Genomic DNA, 19160 nt, shown 5'->3' on the forward strand with positions numbered 1-19160 from the left:
GTTTAATGTAGATGGATAGGTCATGGGTGCATGCTGATAGGAGGTCTTATGAATATACTCACTTCACTCAATTTTTATTAAGTGTGTTATTATATCCATGCCTCATTCACCAAAATGATTAACTGATCATTTTGATATAATAAACTGATTTCAGTGGGAGAGGAGAGGCAGCAGTCAATACACCCAAGCGGATATTGATCAAGTGCGAAATGAGTGGGGGAAGTTTGTTGTCAACACATATGTGCACGAGTCATGAAGTAGCGCACTTGTTGGTACATTTTAGATAAGAAAAGCATTTTTTTGTGCTTCTCTGGTGGTACATTGTCATGCACCATGTGTGGCATGTTTTGGAACAATATATGTACGTGTATCAGCTTTTTGATGTCCCAAGTAGATGGGCATGCACTAGAATGCTTTTCTTGTGTAAAATGTTGGTTTAAATGATTAGGAAATGCACTCCTTTTTCTTTATATGAATCATTTGATTAGTTGCAATGTTTGTATTTGATAGAGTACTGTTCATTTGGTAAATGGACCAAATGAATGCACAATCTAATTCAGGAATGGGATGTTTAAATGATCACACAACAGATTAGATATAATGATCACTGCCTGTTGTCTGAATGGTTAAAAATGGGACAAAAATACATTGTAATCAATCATATCACACTTCGGTTTTTAACGAATCAGTGTCTTCTGATTTACACTCAGACAACAGAATTAATTGAACTATGTTGTCCTACAAGTTAATCACACAACAGAAGAAATTGAACTCTGTTGTCCTAAAGTTAATCACACAACAGATATAGTCTAAGAACTGAAGTTTGAAGAGCAATCAGACAACAGACAAAATAAAAAAATGTTGTCTGACATGCTTAACATACAACTGTTGCAAACTGGCACTGTTGTCTGAAGACGCCCCTCAACTGCTGCGCAGCTGCGCGCTTGGCATCTGCCGAGCTATCACACAACAGTTATAACACATACCTGTTGTCTGTGTGCTTATCACACAACTGTGTTCCACCGTTGTCTGATTTTTCATCTGACAACGGCTCACTCTACAACGGTGGGTCTTCAAATCACACAACGGTTTTCTGCCGTTGTCTGATAACAAAATTGGTGTAGTGCCAGAACCTCTAATTTTACCTTTGATGCTTGTCAAAACCCAACTGAGTCTACAGCTTCTTCAACATCAAATTAACTCAATTTGAGCACAAAGATTGTCTTCCGATAGAATTACCTGACTGTAAAACAATATTCAAAAGGAAGATCAGAATTATCTGTAGCCCGCTTATCTTTGATGGTGATGTTGAACTGAAAAAAGACAATAACATTACTTAGATGATAAACATACACATATGTACACATATCACATATGATAAACCAGAAACTCAAGATTGTATTTATAAAACACAGAATTAAACTACTTACACTCTTAGAAATATGGGTGTAAGTTGGATCATTTAGGTACGTAAATGAGGTACCAAAGTCCCAAATTGCATAGAATTCAAGATCAGCAACACTTTTCCAACGGCTATTTGAGTAACCGTAATGTTGTAAGTTGGACTGGTACAAGTTCAAGAGCAGAAGGTTAGTAAAACTTTGATGACATTAGAGACAAAAAAGTTTAATTCCAAAGTATGTACACCGGTCATCTGCATATGCACATTTAAGTTAACCACTCACTATTTATCTCTGACATAGAATGGTGTTTCTGGTTAGTCTACACTTCCATTATCACCAAATCTGATCCTACCACTTCCGTTAATTCCAAAACACATGGAAAAAGAATTTGAAGCAAGCCCCTGTTTTGCTAACATGTTAGGAATGGATACATCATCCATACCAAGCCCTAATAGACCATTGGGAGCGGCCCCACTTAACAATATACCAGTTTGATTCCTACCACACCTGCACAGAGTAGAGTAGGCCTGGCAATTCAGCCCATGACCCGTTAACCGCCCATTAACCGCCCGCTAAAAACCCATTTATTTCCGCCCGATAACTTAACGTGTTAATGGGCTGCCAACCCGTTAACAACCCGTTAGTTAACGGGCGGAAACGGGTTGCCCGACGGAACCCATCGAGCCCGGTTAGAAGAGAACAAATTTTTTTTTTTTTTTTTTTTTTTTTTTTAAGAATTGTGAGCCCAATATGTATTAACATTTGATAGTTCGATTTAATGAAAATCAACAATGAAAAAGAATTTTAATGGGTAATGGGTTGGAAGAGGGTTTAGACAAAATAATTTTTTTTTTTTTTGAGAAGGGTTTTAATAGATAATGGGTGTGAAAAAGAGTTTAAAAAAATGCAAAAAATAAAATAAAATAATAAATTCATTTTTATGTTAGCGGGTCTTAACGGGTTTCAATGGCCAATTTATTGTTAACAGGTATTAACGGGTTTTAGTGGGTAATTGATTATAAAAGAATTTTTTTTTTTTTAAAAAAAAAACCTTTGCGGTCTTAACGGGTTCCAACGGGCAACCCGCGAACCCATCGGGCTCAACCCGTTATAACCCGTTATCTTAACGGGTTATAACGGGTTGAGCCCGTTAAGACCGCCAACCCGTTAAGTCCGCCCGCAACCCGCCCGTGTCCGCCCAATTGCCAGGCCTAGAGTAGAGCATCAACATCAAAAGTGCCCTAAACTAGTTAAAATTGAAATGTAGGAATTTACAGAACCAACTAGTGGCATTGGTAAGTGTCAAAGCTTCCAAGTAGTGTTTAGCCAATTTCTATCCATTTTAATGTGTTACAACGGCTATAGGTGATCCTACATGAACTCCTTTCTTTGCTTGGTTAGCACTTGGTTATCCTCTCACAATTTTCTCCAAAATTTATTATTTCAGTTTAACCCTGAAGTTATTTCATAGAATGTACAAAGTGTGAAGCTCTCAATTCTCAAAACAAAATGATCAGGAGGAAACTATTGGTGCTCTAAAGTCAAAAAGCAAATTAACAACCAAGGAAAACACTATAAAAATGGAAGAGAGTAAACTTCACTTAAAACAAAAGCTGGTATGCTAAAAAAATAAAAAAAGGTATAGAGCTCTGAAAATAATTGAAACGATTGGATAATTTCATGAAAACTTACTTCTAAGAAAGCTGCATTTTCAGGATCATCCAGCCTCCTCAGCGGACCGTCATCTATAGAAAAGCCATTCCTCCATAAAGTAATGGTGTGATTTATGGACTCAGGTGGCTGAGGTGCAGCAGTTGGAACGGTCTCTCCTGTAAGTGTTCTAGCTGTTCCAGTAAAACTTTTTGAGCTTGACGAAGGTTCCAAAGGTCCTTGTGCAAACTGTCTGGCTTGAGTGAAAATTGAATCCACGTCACCCCCGCCTCTGGTGGGGTCTTGGACAAGCATACCACTGGAATAACCAAACAACATTAACAATTGCAAATTATTAAACATGCTACAGGGTCTATATCTGGATAAAATAAAAACTCAAAGAAAGTTCAGGTTGACAAAAGCAAGAATGTCTAACAAACTTGACAATGATTGGAACACATTTTGTCCTCAATTCCAAAAAGTTGATTCTTGTTAAGGCTACCTACAATTGGGACATAATGATTGGAATAACCTGCTTTCCGATCAAAACAATTTTTGCCAGAAGTGCATGATTACTTATTAAACACATATACCAACAAAAACATGTAGCATTGGATTTCCATGGGATAGAAGAGTTTGTCTAAACCAAACTCGAAAACATATTCAGTCGAGTTTAGATGGTTTCTCCTGCAAACCCTTCACTTTTCTCAGTAACCTATCAATTGCTAAGAACACAAATTTGCAGCTTAATGCAGTAAGTTAGTTAATATGGCAAATTACTAACACAAATCATTAGATTCTATATTCACATTACTAAACCAGCAAATTATCCTTACTAAGGAAAAAGCCAATAATTTTACTCCAAAGTTTTGTGAACCAAATAAGAATATACCTTTCCTCGCCACTAGTGTAGTACTCATTGGGCTCATCGGAGTCACTGTCAGACCCATCCTTCACCGGACGCCGATTCAGATAGGAAAGTGTGCGAATGCTGCCACTTGTACGCGCAGCCGGCGGCTTGTTTTCCTCCTTGCTGGTCCCGGCGGTGGCGCGTTTGGACCGGAGTTGGTAGGCCCAGCGAGACGGAGCCGGCGACTGGGAGCGAGAGGGTGTGGCGACTGGGAGGGCGAGTGTGACGGAAACGACGAGAGCGAGTGGGAGGGCTGGACCGGGTTGGTGACGGTGACGGCGGCGGCGTTTTCGTTGTCCAAGTAAGTGGAAACGGCGGCGTTGAGGTTGTAATTGTGGGATTCGAGGAAGAAGAGGGCTTCTTGTTTGGAGGCGGAGGTGATCTCACAGAAAGAGGTGTTGACGGCGTCGTTTTGGGGGTTCGATTCTTGAGCTTCGGCTTCTATAGTGTTCCTCTTCTTCTTCTTCTTCTTCACTCTTTTGATCGGATTCTTGAGCTTCGGCCATGGTTGCAGACTTGCAGATCGAGATTGAGAGAGCTTTCACGAGAGATAGGGGTTTCGCACAGAGATAAAGAGAGAGGATGGTGAGAGAGATCCAAATAAGCCGCTTTAGGGTTTGTGAGAGAGGATTGAGAGCGGACTGAAATTTAGGGTGTGTCTGAGAGGACTAACTGGGAGTTTCATTTCGCTTTGTCGAGAGAGTTTCAAGAGTGTGGGAGGCATAATTAAACTTCAAATAAATTCTAAAGTGACTCACACAACACAAACCTAACAAAATGTTGTAAGAGTGCACTACAAAAATCAAAATGCCAAACACATGGAGGGAAATATACCGCGCCCATAGCATTTTGGCTTAAAATGTTGCCGCCTATATTCCAACTTCACACAACAGAAAAGTATAACTTCTGTTGTCTAATTTCTACAACTTGCACTAGGTTTACCTTGTGGAAGACATTCAAGCAAGCTTCCTCAAAATTTGGCATCCAGTTTTCAATCACACAACGGAAACCTCAAGCACCGTTGTATCAAGTAGCCCAAATTTCAGATTTCAAGAGGCAACCAAGACTCGAGAGTGGAGGGAAATCTGCCGCTCAATTTTTAAGGCTCAGACAACGGACCATGCTTAGTTCCATTGTGCAATGTAGTTCCGATAAAAAAGTTATCACTTTGTTGGAATTCACACAACAGAATATAATCAGCACCGTTGTATAATAAAACTGACTTCAACACACAACAGATGATTTGTGTTCCGTTGTGTGATTAGTGTTGTGTGATTAACTTTTTGTAGTAGTGTTCCCTGCATTTTCATGCCTCTTACCAACCTTGAGAGCAGCTGCTGCTGCTGCCCCTCCCTTACTCCGCAATGTGCTGTCATCGAGAAAGAGATGCCGGAGATGGAAAAGCTCGAGTCTTTCATCCGCGAGTCGTCGTCGCTAACCTCCGTCTGAGCACGATTCGAGAAGATGATATGGGAGGCGCAAGACACCATGTGTGAGGCAATCACCATCCAACCTGAGAATAACGTCTCGGGCAGCGTCGGAAACCGGCATTTGTTGCTCAAAATCCCAGATTTCTTTGTTCCTATAGCGATTCATTGTGTGTGACCAATCAAATTGAAATTGGAGTAATAAAAGGGGGGTGAAGGGCACCAATGGACAAGACAAATCGAACCAACCGTAATCTAAAGCATCGAAATTGACTCACCAGATTTATCGATTAATGTACCGAAGAGACCACACCCCCCTCCTCCTCTTTCAAATCCCCAAATTGAAAACCCTGATTGAGTATATCGAACCCTAATCGATTATCTTCATAAGATGGTTTTTGGAGAAGATGGGTTTTGAGAAGAAGACGGGTTCAATTCTTTATGAGAAGAAGACGGGTTCAATTCTTTAAAAGAAGAAGACGGGTTTTGCTTTGAGAAGAAGAAGATGGGTTTTGCTGTTTTTCTCGAAAACTATCTAAGTGTTGAAAACGGCTAAGTGGGAGACAATGTGCATTAAGTCTAGTTTTTTACTTTGTATAATCAATTCAGATAACACATAAATAATTTTGGTTGTCTGATAGTCTACACTTGAAACTTCAGCTTATGGACCTAGCAAGCAAATCTCCTGCCTAGTGTGAATCACAGACTCATTTCTCCAGCCTAGGCACATTCACACAACCAAAATAGGCCATTCCGTTGTAGGATCTTACAATCATGTACCTGCATTTCACCGAAAAATTGGCCGTTTTGGAGCTAAAAACTCTCATTTTGGGAACATCTAATTTTCTTTCAAACTTGCACAACACAAACAAAAAATGTGTTGTATGATATATTGCTCATACAACATAAACAACTATATTGTTGTACAAGGTGAGTCAAAATTTCGACCCAAATTTGAGCAAGGTGGGAGATAATTTTTTTTTCATTCAGACAACAGACAAATCCTTATAACTGTTTTACAATAATCTTGCATAATTTTTTTTTTTTATTTTAGACGTCCTTATACAACCGAATCTCACTAAACCTGTTGTATGAAGCAGTTTTAATCAACACACAACGGAAAAAAATTTTTCGTTGTGTAAAAAGTGTAGTCTGATGCAGATTTTGGCATAGTGTGAGGTGCTGTATATTCAATTTGGCAGTCATATATATTTGTTTGTTTATAAATCATTAGCAGATAGAGCATAAGAACAGATTAGAATTCCCAAGTTCTAACTAATGATTCTGTTTAGATAATATACAGGGAGATGGGAGGATTTGAAGCTTATAAGCTGCTTGATCATTACAAAACTCAACGGTATTTACATATATGGCAACAGAACCAATGGAAAGTACTACTCCACGGAGGGAGAGGAGAAGTAACACATCACCAGCAAAGACGCACAAAATCAACTACTCCTGATAAATCTTCCATCAAAATCAATCTCTCTCTCTCTCTACTATGTGCACGTGTTTTATGTAGAGAATTCTTTTTCTTTTTCTTTCAGTAAGGTTGTCTTTGAAAATGTGCAATGGTGGTACTTTTGAATGAGTTTGACTATATGTATAGGTCAGAAGTTGTTGTTGTCAAATCACGTTGGTAGTGGAACTAAGAGTTTTCCTGAACAGTACGCTCAGCTAGCATTGATTTGTTTATGTATAAAACTTCTCTGTTTGATGTTTTGGTGTTACGTTAGAAGGTTTCGTATTGGTGAATGTGGTCACATATTGCGACCTTTGATGATGTAAACATTGGTGATTGAAATCTTCACAGAAAAGCTTGCTGCTAATTATTTCACACTACTTTTATTTTTGGTTATTATTGGATCTTTCTTGCAATATTTGAACTAGCTACTTTGATTCATCACTAAGATTTTGGTACTACAGTTTCTTTTCAGAACATTCGTGTACCAAGTCCCGTATCTTTCTTAGGTTCTTCGGTTGATCTTCCTTCTCAATGAAATTGTGTTAAAAGTCTTTTTTTTTTTGGACTAATTGGATGAAGGTGGTCTGATTAATGGCAATTGGTTTCACATAATGCATAAAATTCAATTTCTTGTTATCAATTATGATGCTTCAGGACATAAAGAAATCAGATTCGACACATATCTTGAATCCTTGATGACAAAAATGCAAATTTATGATGTTTTGATTTACTCTAAGTGAAGGTATAAAATGAAAATTTCAAACCATCTGCTCTTTAAACTAAGTCACCAACTAAACAAATGCAAGTCACCAACTAAACAACATTGCATTTGTTGTTTTAAGATTATAGTGAATGTATCTTATGACTAAGTGTAAGATTTTCCTCACGATTTTACCTATAATTTCTATTCACGTATTTATAAATTCATTTTAATCAACTTGTAATTAAAATAGTAAGCAATGCTTTTGCATCAATAATAACAAAAGTCAACAAAAGTAAAAAAAAAAAACCAAAAAACATACTATGAGACCAGCACTGCTCTTCCTCAACCTTAGGCCCTGAGGTTGGACGATTTATTTCCGGCCATTAATAACCGATTTCTATGCCAGCCATGGCTCTGGCTATCACACAGTTCAATAAGGGCGGTGGTGCGGGTTCCAACTCAACACCAAGGAAACATAGAGGAACCTGGTTGTCCTCTGCAAATTGCTTTACCTGATCTGGTGACCTTAGCTTTCTCCGGCGATGAATGGAACACAATCGATCAACTCCAAACCGAGGCACTTCTCATCAATCTGATCTTGATTAGTTCTGGCGAGTGGTGTCGGGGTATGATGGCACAGTGTCTCTCGACGTGGTCTTAGCGGCGCTGGTGACACAACGTCACAGCTGCAGTCAAGCTCGCCCATTGGGCTGACTTGCTTTCTCTGGGTTGGGTCAAGGCCTCAGGGCCTCATCTTGGACCTCAAAGAAAGTGGGCTAGCCTTTTGGGGCTGGTTTATATCTAAGTTTTTTTTTTTCTTGGCCTATTTTACTATGTCATAGTGTTACCATAGTCTATAGGCTTACTTTAAATAAGTGCGATAAATTTGAATATAGTTGGTCTATCCTATGTACCACTATGACTCCCCAAGAATTTTTGTTCTGTCCATTATTATGTGACAGCGGGTGGGTATGTAATGGCCTTTTTGACATGTGTGTTTCTATGAATGAAATTATTATTAATTAAACAAAAAAATAAAAAAACAAAATTCAACATAATATCTTAAAAAGGAATCTGTTAGATAATCAAATAATATGTTAGGATAGCTGTGCAATTAGAAAGTTTTTTTTTTTTTTTTTTGGGATTAAATATTGTTTCCAATGAAGTTCATTGAAGGTTGAAGGTTGAATTCATACTTATTATAGATTCTGGTTAAACTTCCATTGTATTGCTAGCATGCGAGATGGATGAGTTTAGAAGCTCATGTTCAGAATAAGCATAGTTAAACGACTGGAAAACCCTGGAGCAAGGTGTGGGGTGCATGCATTCCTCCTAAAGCTAAGTCTTTTGTATGGAGACTCTTGAAGAATATCCTTCCTACAAAAGCTGCCCTTTTACAACGTAAAGTTGCTTTGGTTAATCATGAGTGCATGTTCTGCATGGCAGCGACAGAGACATGTACACATTTATTTAAAACATGTCATGCTTTGCATTGCTTTGGTTATTGGGTCCCCTTAGATTGCATGCGAGTGCGCACCCAGCCAAGAGTGTTCATGAGTGGGTGTTGGACATGATTGATTTACTGGAAGTGGACCAACGTGACTTCTTCTTTATGGGCTTACGGACCATCTGGACTGAGCGTAACAACTTGGTCTGGAAAGGAGCCAATTTCAAAGCCAATGAATATGATTCACTTGAGTACCAAAATGCTAGAAGATTTTCAGAAGTATCATCCAAAGCCAGTTAGGAAGCAGAAGAGACCGTTGACTAAGTGGAAAAATCCTCCTAGTGGCCGTCTTAAAATCAATGTAGATGGGGCCTTCAGACCGGATGTTGGGCAAGGAGGCATTGGGGTAGTGGTCAGAAATGATGATGGTATGGGTATTGCTGCTTTGGCTAGATCTTTTCTACATGCACACTCGGTCCTCAATATGGAAGCGGAGGCGTGTAGGGCTGGTCCACTTCTTGGAATCCACCAAGGTTGGGCTGACATTGATATTGAAAGCGACCCTGCCATTCTGCAAATTGTTGCACTCAATAGCAGAGAGATGAATCTCTTTGAGGTAAGTCGAGTTTTAGATGATTTTAAGGAGTATCTGACTGCTTTTCAATCAGTTAGAATTCGGCATATTTACCGTGAAGCAATTGGTGTTGCAGATAGGCTTGCTCACCTTGCTAGTGTTGGTTTTATTGATGATGTTTGGTTAGATGAGACTCCTGCTATTATTCAGGATGTTCTCTACGAGGACTATTGTGCTTGTTTTCCTGTAGCACGGGGTTCAGGTTTTATGTCCCCCCCCCCCCCCCCCCGGTTGCAAAACTCTACTATTAATATAATAAATGGAACCGGGCATGGGGCTGAGCCTCCCAGCTAGGCTGGGTTCCAAACCCTTTAAAAAAAAAAACGACTGGAAAACCTGCTGATAATAATTTGCACCAGTTATATATGATTGCTACATACCAAGTATACGTCGATCTCAAATTTTCTATCGACATTTATTTTAGACGTGGGCCGAAACAATGAATCAAGTGAACAAATTTGCAGTTAGAGGTTAATTCTAACTCAAAAGGTAAAAGTAAAAACAAATATGATATTTTCATACTAATTAATTGTAGCCACACCAGATATAATCACAACTAATTTGTACAATTAGTAGGGAGAGAGAGATAAAATCATCAACATTGGTCTTCTGAAATACTCTCTAAAATTGGTCTCCAGCTTTCGTCAGTAGTTGTATGTTTTCCATATTGATCTGCGGAAACCTTCTTTCCTGATCTGGACTTCAATGAACTTAACAATTGCTCCACAAAAGAGTGGTTGAAATTGAATCGTTCTTGTAATTCAGTAGTCGTTTCAACTCTTCTTGAGTCACCACTAGTCTAATCCTCACAGCTCCAGTACTATAATTTCTTTTCAGAAAATTGGTGTAAGACTTTGGTACCACAGTTCCTTTTCAAAACATTGGTGTAACAAGTCCTGTATCTTTCTTAGCTTCTTCGTTTAATTTTGCTTTTGGGTTAAAATTTGGGAAACTTCAGGAGAATTTCAACTAGCATTTCACTAATCACAACTAGACGGTTTTTGAAGAATAAATTTTTTTTTTTTTTGGGACAAATTGAATAAAGGTGGTCTGTGGGAGTAGTCAAATATTTCTGACATGTAGTTATGCCGATTATGGGGTCATGAATATGGTTATAAATGCGGGTCTTCATTGCGGCTATAAGTACAGCCGTAATTGCGGCTATAAGTATGGCGTTTACTACAGCTTTAAGGGCAATGGCGGTTATGAAATCGTCACAACAATGATCATCGACATAAGTATGTAACATAAATGTAGACATAAACCCTCGAATAATGACGACTTGTTCCCCAAGTAAGTCATCGCCTATATAAAGAAAGCTCGACGTCCAGATAATGCATCTCATTCCGACTATCTCTACTCCACAATTAAGAAACGTACTGACTTAGGCATCGGAGGGTTTTCTGCAGGTACCCCTCCTCCTCGAGCCGACGGTCAAACTCTAGGTCAACGCTCAAGGGAAGCTTCTCGATTGTTCCCAGGCCAGCTCCCGCTCCAGTCCGCATTAATTGTTGGGTCAAACTCCTCTACGGAATTTTTCACCTCCAATAAGTGGCGCTGTCTGTGGGAAGCACTTTTCCCTAAAAAGTGATGGCGGGAGCTGCACCTCAAGACATCTCATTTCTGTCACCGAAGACTGGCGGTGACAAAATCCAATCCCCAAACAGACTTGCCTCAAACCTACTGTAAGATCCGAACTTGCCTCTGAATGATGAGATACAAAGGCTGAGGCAGCGGCAGGGCCAGGGATGGTGCTTGCTAAACCAATAGAGTGAAGAACGCGGGCGCCAACTACGCCACCAGCAAAGGCTTAAATAGACCTCATGTCGAGGGGGCAAGCGGCACACTGATTGGATGAAAAGTTGGAGGAACCAGTACAGGCCAATCCTCGAGGGCTCAAAGGAAGCATGTGCTGAGGAAAGTGATCGATGAGTATAACCGAGCCAGTCCTCGAGGGCTCGTAGTTGAAATCGAAGGGGACGCCAGTAAGTCTCCATTCAAAGTACCAAATGGGCACCAACCCAGGTAACACCAATCAACGTTTAGCAATTACTCTTTTGGTTTCCGTTTACAATTGATCTTGAAATGCAATGGAAGCCGGTGGAGAGAATGTCTAAACTATTGTTCGATTAAACTTGAGCGACCTTCTGGACCACACCCTCGCTGCAGGCCGGGGTGGGATAGCGTACCTCACCCCTCGCCGCGGGCGGGGGTGGGATGGCGTGTCTCACCCTCGCTGGAGGCGGGGGTGGGATGATGGACCACACCCTCGCTGCAGGCGGGGGTGGGATAGCGTGCCTCACCCTCGCAGTGGGCGGGGGTGGGATGATGGACCACACCCTCGCTGCAGGCGGGGCTGGGATGGCGTGATGTATTTTGTCCTTGCAGGACATGGAGGTTATGCAAGAGGTACTGCAACCGACCCCCACGGGAAATGGGAGCAATTCTATCCTCGGAAGATGATAAGGAGCAATGAGCGGAGGGTGAACCTTCCTATTCAGAATGCGCAAGGAGGAATACTCTAGAGGAGGCGAGTCTTTCTCAAGGACGAAAACTCTCATGAAAGCAAAGGCTCTGGAGATAGGTTTTTCTCGAGGAGGTGAATTCTCGAAGAGACGAAAAAAGTGAACGTCTAAAGAGGCAAGCTCCCGAGGGAGAAATCGAGCAAGGCCCCCAAAGTTAGTATATACAATGATTAAGTCGTGAATGTTTGATAATTTAATGCATGTTAGTAAATGCTCGAGGAGGCGAATCCTTGAGGGAATGATCGTGCCAACCATGCAAAAACGATTGAAGAGAAGAGTACTCAACCGTAGAGAACCAATGAAGAAGGCGTGTTAAAAGAACATTATTACTGTTTTATTAAGGCTCATTACAAACATCAGTAGTTGGGACCGTTCCAAAGGAGAAATCCAACAAGGGTAAGAGCAAAAGAATTGCAAAAAAGAAAGAAAGAAGCAAAAGTCAATCACTATGCAATGAACTCTAGCCATTCATTTGGATCGAGGGGTGGAGGACACTTCTTCATCCCCATGGCCATGGCCCTCCGAAGTGCTGGATGTAGGTGAGGGAACGTCTCCAGGAAGTATGCCTCGAATGGGAGAGTAGCACATGAGGGCAAATCCGTAGTAATGGTCGAATTCGTCAAGGCCACCATAGCACATGTCCTCCTCTCTGGTCAGGGCTTGATTCCACCCCAGCCGAAAATTTTTGGCTGATACGCGTTTCATCTGAGCAGCCCCTCTCTCGAACTCCTTCTCCTTGCTCCGAGTTACTAAGTCCAAGACAGCTTTCAATGTCGCTGTCTGACGATCTTTGTCCTCGAGGAGGTGACTTAGGTCCGCCTTTGTTTTCATCTGTTCGTTAAGCTCCTCTTCCTGGGATTTGAGTTGGCGACTGGCCTCGTCCAACTGTTGTTGTTGCTTCAACTGGAAGGCGTCGAGGCTGCGTAGAAAGTGGTGGGACGCCATGAGGGCCTGTACAGGAAGGAAAGAACTAAATGAATAGAACAAAAGTCATTTGCATCAAGGAGAAAGTAATGGGAAAAAGGAAAAGGTACTCACATCCAGCTGAAAAGCGCACATGTCATTGTAAAGTTCCTTAGGACTCTTAGGAGGCAGCTCTGAATTGGGCCTCAATGATGCAAAGCCACTAGCTACCGCTGACGCGCCCGGACCATTGGCAAACATGGATTCTCCTGGCAGAATGTAGGAGTTGTCGCGTTTCCTGAAACTTAATTCTAGAACTTTGGGTGGAGGAGGAGGCATCATGACCGATAGGGTTGCCGAGGACGTACGGGCACTTCGAGGGGATGGATGAGCGGTAGTATCTGGCATTGGTGGCGGAGTGAAATGAACCCTCCGCAGCGGAGAATGCGATGACATGTCTCGAATCGGCTCCCCTCGAGAGGAATGAGATGGGCCATCGCTAGCGACGAGATCTCCGACCTTACGTTTTCTTACCTTTCGAGGTGGAGGAACTGATTGAGGTAGTTCCCTTACCGAACTAGATGAAACTCCTTCATCCGAAACATTACCCCGGGACCCACCTTCCTCTACTTCAAGGCTTTCTCCTGCTTCGTCCCCCTCGACGGTGGCCACGGCTGAGCAAGGAACTATTAAGCGAAAGGTATCCTTGGCCTCGAGATACTTTGCAAATATTGATTCGCAGTCATCAAATACGTAGAAGTGGTTTTCGATCTGTACAACACGGGGCGCTAGTTCCTTCCCAAAGAGTGCATGGTCGATATTTTCCTGGTAACGGCCAAATAAAGATGATGGGCGGTTGGATGCGGCCTCGAGGAGATTCTCACGAGTTACAAACTGAGACGGAAACCACTCCCGCTGCACAAGATGACTTTCTAACCACGCGATGCGACTGGGGGGAAGATTGACCTTGGCTTGAGAGAGTTTGTAAGCTGCAGGTTAATCACATGAAATGAGTGAAGGTCTACTAACAGGCACCGTAGAGGGAATTAAGTACAGGGAGAAAAAGGGTTAAGACACGTACCAAGGTCGTCTGCGAACGCTCTCGGGCGCAAAAGATCCAGCTCAGGGGAGCGCCATCCACCAGTGATCAACAAGGCCCTGGATTTCCATCCTCGATAGTTATTGGATAAACCTTCGACCACCTTCATCTTTGGGTATGGTGTAAAGTTAAAATATCTGAGTTTGCCAATTCTGGCACAATTGTATAGATAAAGAAAATCCGGAAGTCCCAGGGAGACCCCCCCCCCCCCCCCACTTCCAACCCATGATTAAAAATGCAGACATAAGCAGATAAGCATGCGGATTAAGTTGAAGTGGGTGCAAACCGAGCACACCCCACATGAGTTGGAAGACAGGGTGTATTGGAAACCTGATAAATCTCAGGTGCTAAGGGGACAAAATCAAGGCACCAACAGGCACGTTTTCGCCAGTGTGAATATCGGCGACCGCAGGGACAGGTGAAAGCTTAATAGATTTCGGTATGGAGTACTCCTCGATGTACTTTTCGATGTCGCGATCCGTCGGCTTCCATGGCACGGTCTCCTCAACTCTCTCCGGAGTTTTCTTTTGGATTTTTGCTGAATCAGTGTGCTTGATGCTAACCATGGGTGCGAGAGGAAGAAACTATGAGGAACGAAAAAGGTTGTTAATTTTCCTATGCATAAAGAGAAAGAAAAAAACACAAATAAGGAGAGAGAGAAAGACCGAAGCTTATTGAGGCAAGGGAGGCACGATCCAGTCTGGGTTTGAAGCAAGGACCGGTAGGCGCTGAGGTCAGAACTCCTGCGATAGTACAGTGTTGGGTCTAGTATGGCGGCGGTACGGCAAGCCTCTATTGGGTTAGCAGCCCGACGAGGTGGGTGAAGCACGAAGAATGGAGCGGAGGCATGCGGCCCATTGGGGTGAGGATCGGCGTTCCGAAACAGGCCGAGCTGGAACTTTGGGACTAGTTGGAGTGGCTGGGATCGGATGGAGGGGTCGCCGGTGAAGTTGAAGGATGGATGAGTGGAATCGATCGGGATCGGGGGCTTCTTTATAGTGATGGGGCAGTGCCGAATCGGGAAAGCAATTAAAGGAGAATCCAGAGATCCCCGCAGCACCAAGGACGGGAAAATCCGGCCAAAATCATGCCTGAAACTGGTTGGATGAGCGCTGGCTTGGGCCGGAATTGGATCACCGCTGCAACTGGGCACGAACTAGGGTCGAGGGCAGATCCGGGCAGGGAGAAGCAGGAACCAGGTCAGGTCTAACCCGTTTCAAAAAAAAAAAAAAAAAAAAAAAGGAAGAAAGCAAAAATTGGGCTTGGGCCGAGCTAGGTGTGGCTGGAAATGGCGTAGGGAGTGGGCTGGTCAAAGCAGAGGCCATTTGGGGCCTTCTTTGGGGATGATTTCCACTATGGGTGTCCAAAGGGAAAGCACAGGTGTCCAGAGAGGAAGTCCGGATTTTGGGAAATTTCCTCATTGGACAAATGTCCATAGAGAAAATTTGGGGGCATTGTGGGAGTAGTCAAATATTTCCGACATGTAGTTATGCCGATTATGCGGTCATGAATATGGTTATAAATGCGGGTCTTCATTGCGGCTATAAGTACGACGGTAATTGCGGCGATAAGTATGGCGTTTACTGCAACTTTAAGGGTAATGGCGGTTATGAAATCATCACAGCAATAATCATCGACATAAGTATGTAACATAAATGTAGACATAAACCCTCGAATAATGACGACTTGTTCCCCAAGTAAGTCATCGCCTATATAAAGAAGGCTCGACGTCCAGGTAATGCATCTCATTCCGACTATCTCTACTCCACAATTAAGAAACGTACTAACTTAGGCATCGGAGGGTTTTCTGCGGGTACCCCTCCTCCTCCTCGAGCCGACAGTCAAACTCCCAGTCAACGCTCGAGGGAAGCTTCTCAATTGTTCCCAGGCCAGCTCCCGCTCCAGTACGCATTAATTGTTGGGTCAAACTACTCTACGGAATTTTTCACCTCCAACATGGTCTGATTAATGGCAATTGATTTCAGATAATGCATGAAGTTCAATTTCTTGCTATTATTTCTGATGCTTCAGGACATAAAAGAAATTAAATTCGACACATACCTTGCATCCTTGATGACAAATTTACAAATTTAAGATGTTTTAATTTACTAAGTGAAGGTACAAAATGAAAATTTCAAACAATCTGCTCTTCAAAGTAAGTCACCAACTAAACAACATTGCATTTGCTGTTTTAGGATTAAATTGAATGTATCTTACGACTACGTGATTGTTAAGATTTTCCTCACGAGTTTATCTCTTCAAAATTTCTAATCAGGCATTTATAAATTTATTTTAATCAACTTGTAATCAAAACAGTAAGAAATGCCTTTGCATCAATCATAACAAAATTACAAAATTACAACATTTTAGTTTACTCCAATATCTTTTTTATCTGTTAGAGAATCAAATAATATGTTAGATAACTGTGCAATTAGACAGTCTTTTTTTTTTATGGAATAAATATTGTTTCCAATGAAGTGCTTTGAAGGTTGAAGATTGAATTCATAGTTCTTATCAATTCTGGTTACACCTCCATCGTATTGCTAGCATGCGAGATGGATGAGGTTAGAAGCTCATGTTCACAATATGCATAGTTAAACGACCGGAAAACCTGCTGATAATAATTTGCACCAGTTATATATGATTGCTACATATATACCAAGTCGATCTCAGATTTTCTATCCACATTTATTTTAGACGTGGGGCGAAACAATGAATCAAGTGAACAAATTTGCATTTTGAGATTAATTCTAACTCGAAAGGTACAAGTAAAACAAGTTTGATATCGTCATACTAATTAACTGTAGCCACACCAAATATAATCAACACTAATTTTTACAATTAATAGGGAGAGAGAGATAAAATCATCAACATTGATCTTCTGAAATACTCTCTAAAACTGGTCTCCAACTTTCGTCAGTAGTTGTATGTTTTCCAATTTGATCTGCTGAAACCCTCCTTCCTGATCTGGACTTCAATGAACTTAACAATTGCTCCACAGAAGAGCGGTTTGAAATTGAATCGTTCTTGTAATTCAGTAGTTGTTTCAACTCTTCTTGAGTCACCACCAGTCTAATCCTCACAGCTCCACTTTTAGACTTACCATGCGTACCATTCTTTATTCCTCTACCACCATCATCTTCATCTTCTGGTAAATTAAATCTCACCGTCTTCTTCTCCTTCTTCCACGACATTGGTGTCCCTGTGGGCTGTATTGCTTCTACTTCCTTTTCAGCTGGCTCATGCTTGTCATGATCTTGTGCCGAAACCTTGCTATTACTTCTCATCATGCAATTCCCCATTTCTCAGATCAGATGAAAGAAAGAAGAACAGTAATGGAATGAAACAACAGAGAAATCAAAGAGAGAAAATAAGAGAACGTGAAAAACACGTACAGAGAGAGATAGTAGGAGAGGTTGCAAAGTGAAGCATAACAATTTATAAAGATACATAGAGAAAGGCGGCCAAACAAGGTGGAGTAAAAGCGGCACATGCAGCTGCGTTTGTTGCGCCGGGTATTTCAAAAGACAAAGTGGAGATTAACATTTAACTAATTAATATTGCTTCAGACCATTACAAGCTACCTTTCCTATATTTAATTAAGCTTCCTCATACAAAATAGCAGAGCCAAACCGAGTACGAGTAGTATGTCTTTGTTTTATTCGACTTTACGTGACTGCAGCTATATCCTTTTCAAAACTCTAGGTCAACTCAGAAGCAGAGTTTCGGGGCCATTATTATAGTGCTTGCTTTGCCAATATGAAGTTTCTGTTAGATTAAGATTCCTAACCAGTCTGATTCACATGTATATTATATAGATGATAGGCGTGTGTTTAGCTTAAACCTGAAATAATGCTTAAGTGAGTAATTAAGTCCCTCTAATCACTACTAATTAAGCAAAACGGTCCTGCTAGCTGGCTAGCCCTTACTGTACATGACGGTACGCATTTGTTGGTATCGATCGGGATTAAGTATGGAAACAAATGTGGTAGTTTAACTCCAGCTCAGATCCTTTCCTACTATATTCCTAATCTTATCATATCTAGCTAATTCTGATACATGTAGACATTCTGGTGACGATGCATGAGATGATCTGATCATGATCGATACGAACCGAAATAGTGTACGGTGTATCCAATACGTGCACGTCAGATATATTCCAATTTCACCCAGATGTGTTTGATTCTACGCCTAGTTCTCTTCCCCAATTTGGCTTCAAACAAGTTTGATCTAGGTAATTAGCTTATACAAATCTAGGAACCATCCATGTTCGTCTAACGAATTAAAGTTTCAAGAGTCATCAGAACCACCAGCAATTTGTATGATGATGATGATGAATAACCAGCTGGTGAATGTTTGCTTATAGCTATTATTGTATGAAGACTTATGAATGGAAGTGTCCGTTGTGAGGGTTTAAATCATAGTGGTGTTGATCTCGTATCTGTGGGGTTAGAGTTCTACCTTGAGTTGCGGACTCATGGTTTTTTTTTTTTCTAGGGTTAGATTGAGTTCTGATTTGTGACCGTGTTCGAAAAGCATTATTGAGACATTTTATTGAGTAGTTTAGATAATGACTGATTTATAAATTTTTCTTTAAAAGCTTAAAAAATAAATAGAACAATTTTGCTCACCTCAAATTTTTCTAAACATTTTACCTCTATTATGTAAAAGATATGAACTAATTTATGATATACGTTAGATACAAGCTTCACGAGGTGTACACAAAATCAACTTATGTAGGGACCAAAGGACGCGTAGGATCGATTCCTACGCAAAATCAAGTTGAAAAAAATCAGCATGCACTTTGTAAAATTTCCAATACAAGTCACTCAAGTCAAGGTCAAGAACAAGATTAATTAATATTGCTGGGTCTGAGAGTAATGGCAAAGCATGGTGGATTGGTGGGGAGTGGGGTTCACTGCATGTGAATTGTACGTGACGGAGAGTTGCTCTTCCCGGAGGGAGGAGGCTGGGTACGTGGTGGGTTCATTGTA

General features: G+C 41.2%; 2 protein-coding genes across 2 annotated transcripts; both read right to left on the minus strand.

The window, feature by feature from the left end:
• Positions 1-12513: 12513 nt before the first annotated feature.
• Positions 12514-16150, minus strand: LOC112190356. The gene is made up of 4 exons (XM_024329793.2): positions 14832-16150; positions 14149-14750; positions 13203-14056; positions 12514-13115 (listed from the first exon to the last, which is right to left on the minus strand). The coding sequence occupies exons 2-4, from the start codon at positions 14273-14275 to the stop codon at positions 12633-12635; spliced, it is 1464 nt and encodes a 487-aa protein (XP_024185561.1). The 5' UTR covers positions 14276-14750; positions 14832-16150; the 3' UTR covers positions 12514-12632.
• Positions 16151-17033: 883 nt separating this feature from the next.
• Positions 17034-17468, minus strand: LOC112185012. Its single transcript, XM_024323229.1, has one exon. It carries the CDS (start codon positions 17466-17468, stop codon positions 17034-17036), a length of 435 nt encoding a protein of 144 aa, XP_024178997.1.
• Positions 17469-19160: the final 1692 nt, after the last annotated feature.

This window comes from Rosa chinensis, chromosome 2, assembly GCF_002994745.2.
Source record: "Rosa chinensis cultivar Old Blush chromosome 2, RchiOBHm-V2, whole genome shotgun sequence".
In the NCBI taxonomy this organism is placed as follows: domain Eukaryota; kingdom Viridiplantae; phylum Streptophyta; class Magnoliopsida; order Rosales; family Rosaceae; genus Rosa; species Rosa chinensis.

Bases quoted from the DNA above. Each gene is read 5' to 3' on its own strand.
- LOC112185012 (XM_024323229.1), bottom strand. From the start codon at position 17,468: ATGGGGAATTGCATGATGAGAAGTAATAGCAAGGTTTCGGCACAAGAT.
- LOC112190356 (XM_024329793.2), bottom strand. From the start codon at position 14,275: ATGAAGGTGGTCGAAGGTTTATCCAATAACTATCGAGGATGGAAATCC. The intron at 14,057-14,148 runs GTACGTGTCTTA...ATTAACCTGCAG, and splicing joins AGCGTTCGCAGACGACCTTG to CTTACAAACTCTCTCAAGCC. The intron at 13,116-13,202 runs GTGAGTACCTTT...CTTCCTGTACAG, and splicing joins TGTGCGCTTTTCAGCTGGAT to GCCCTCATGGCGTCCCACCA.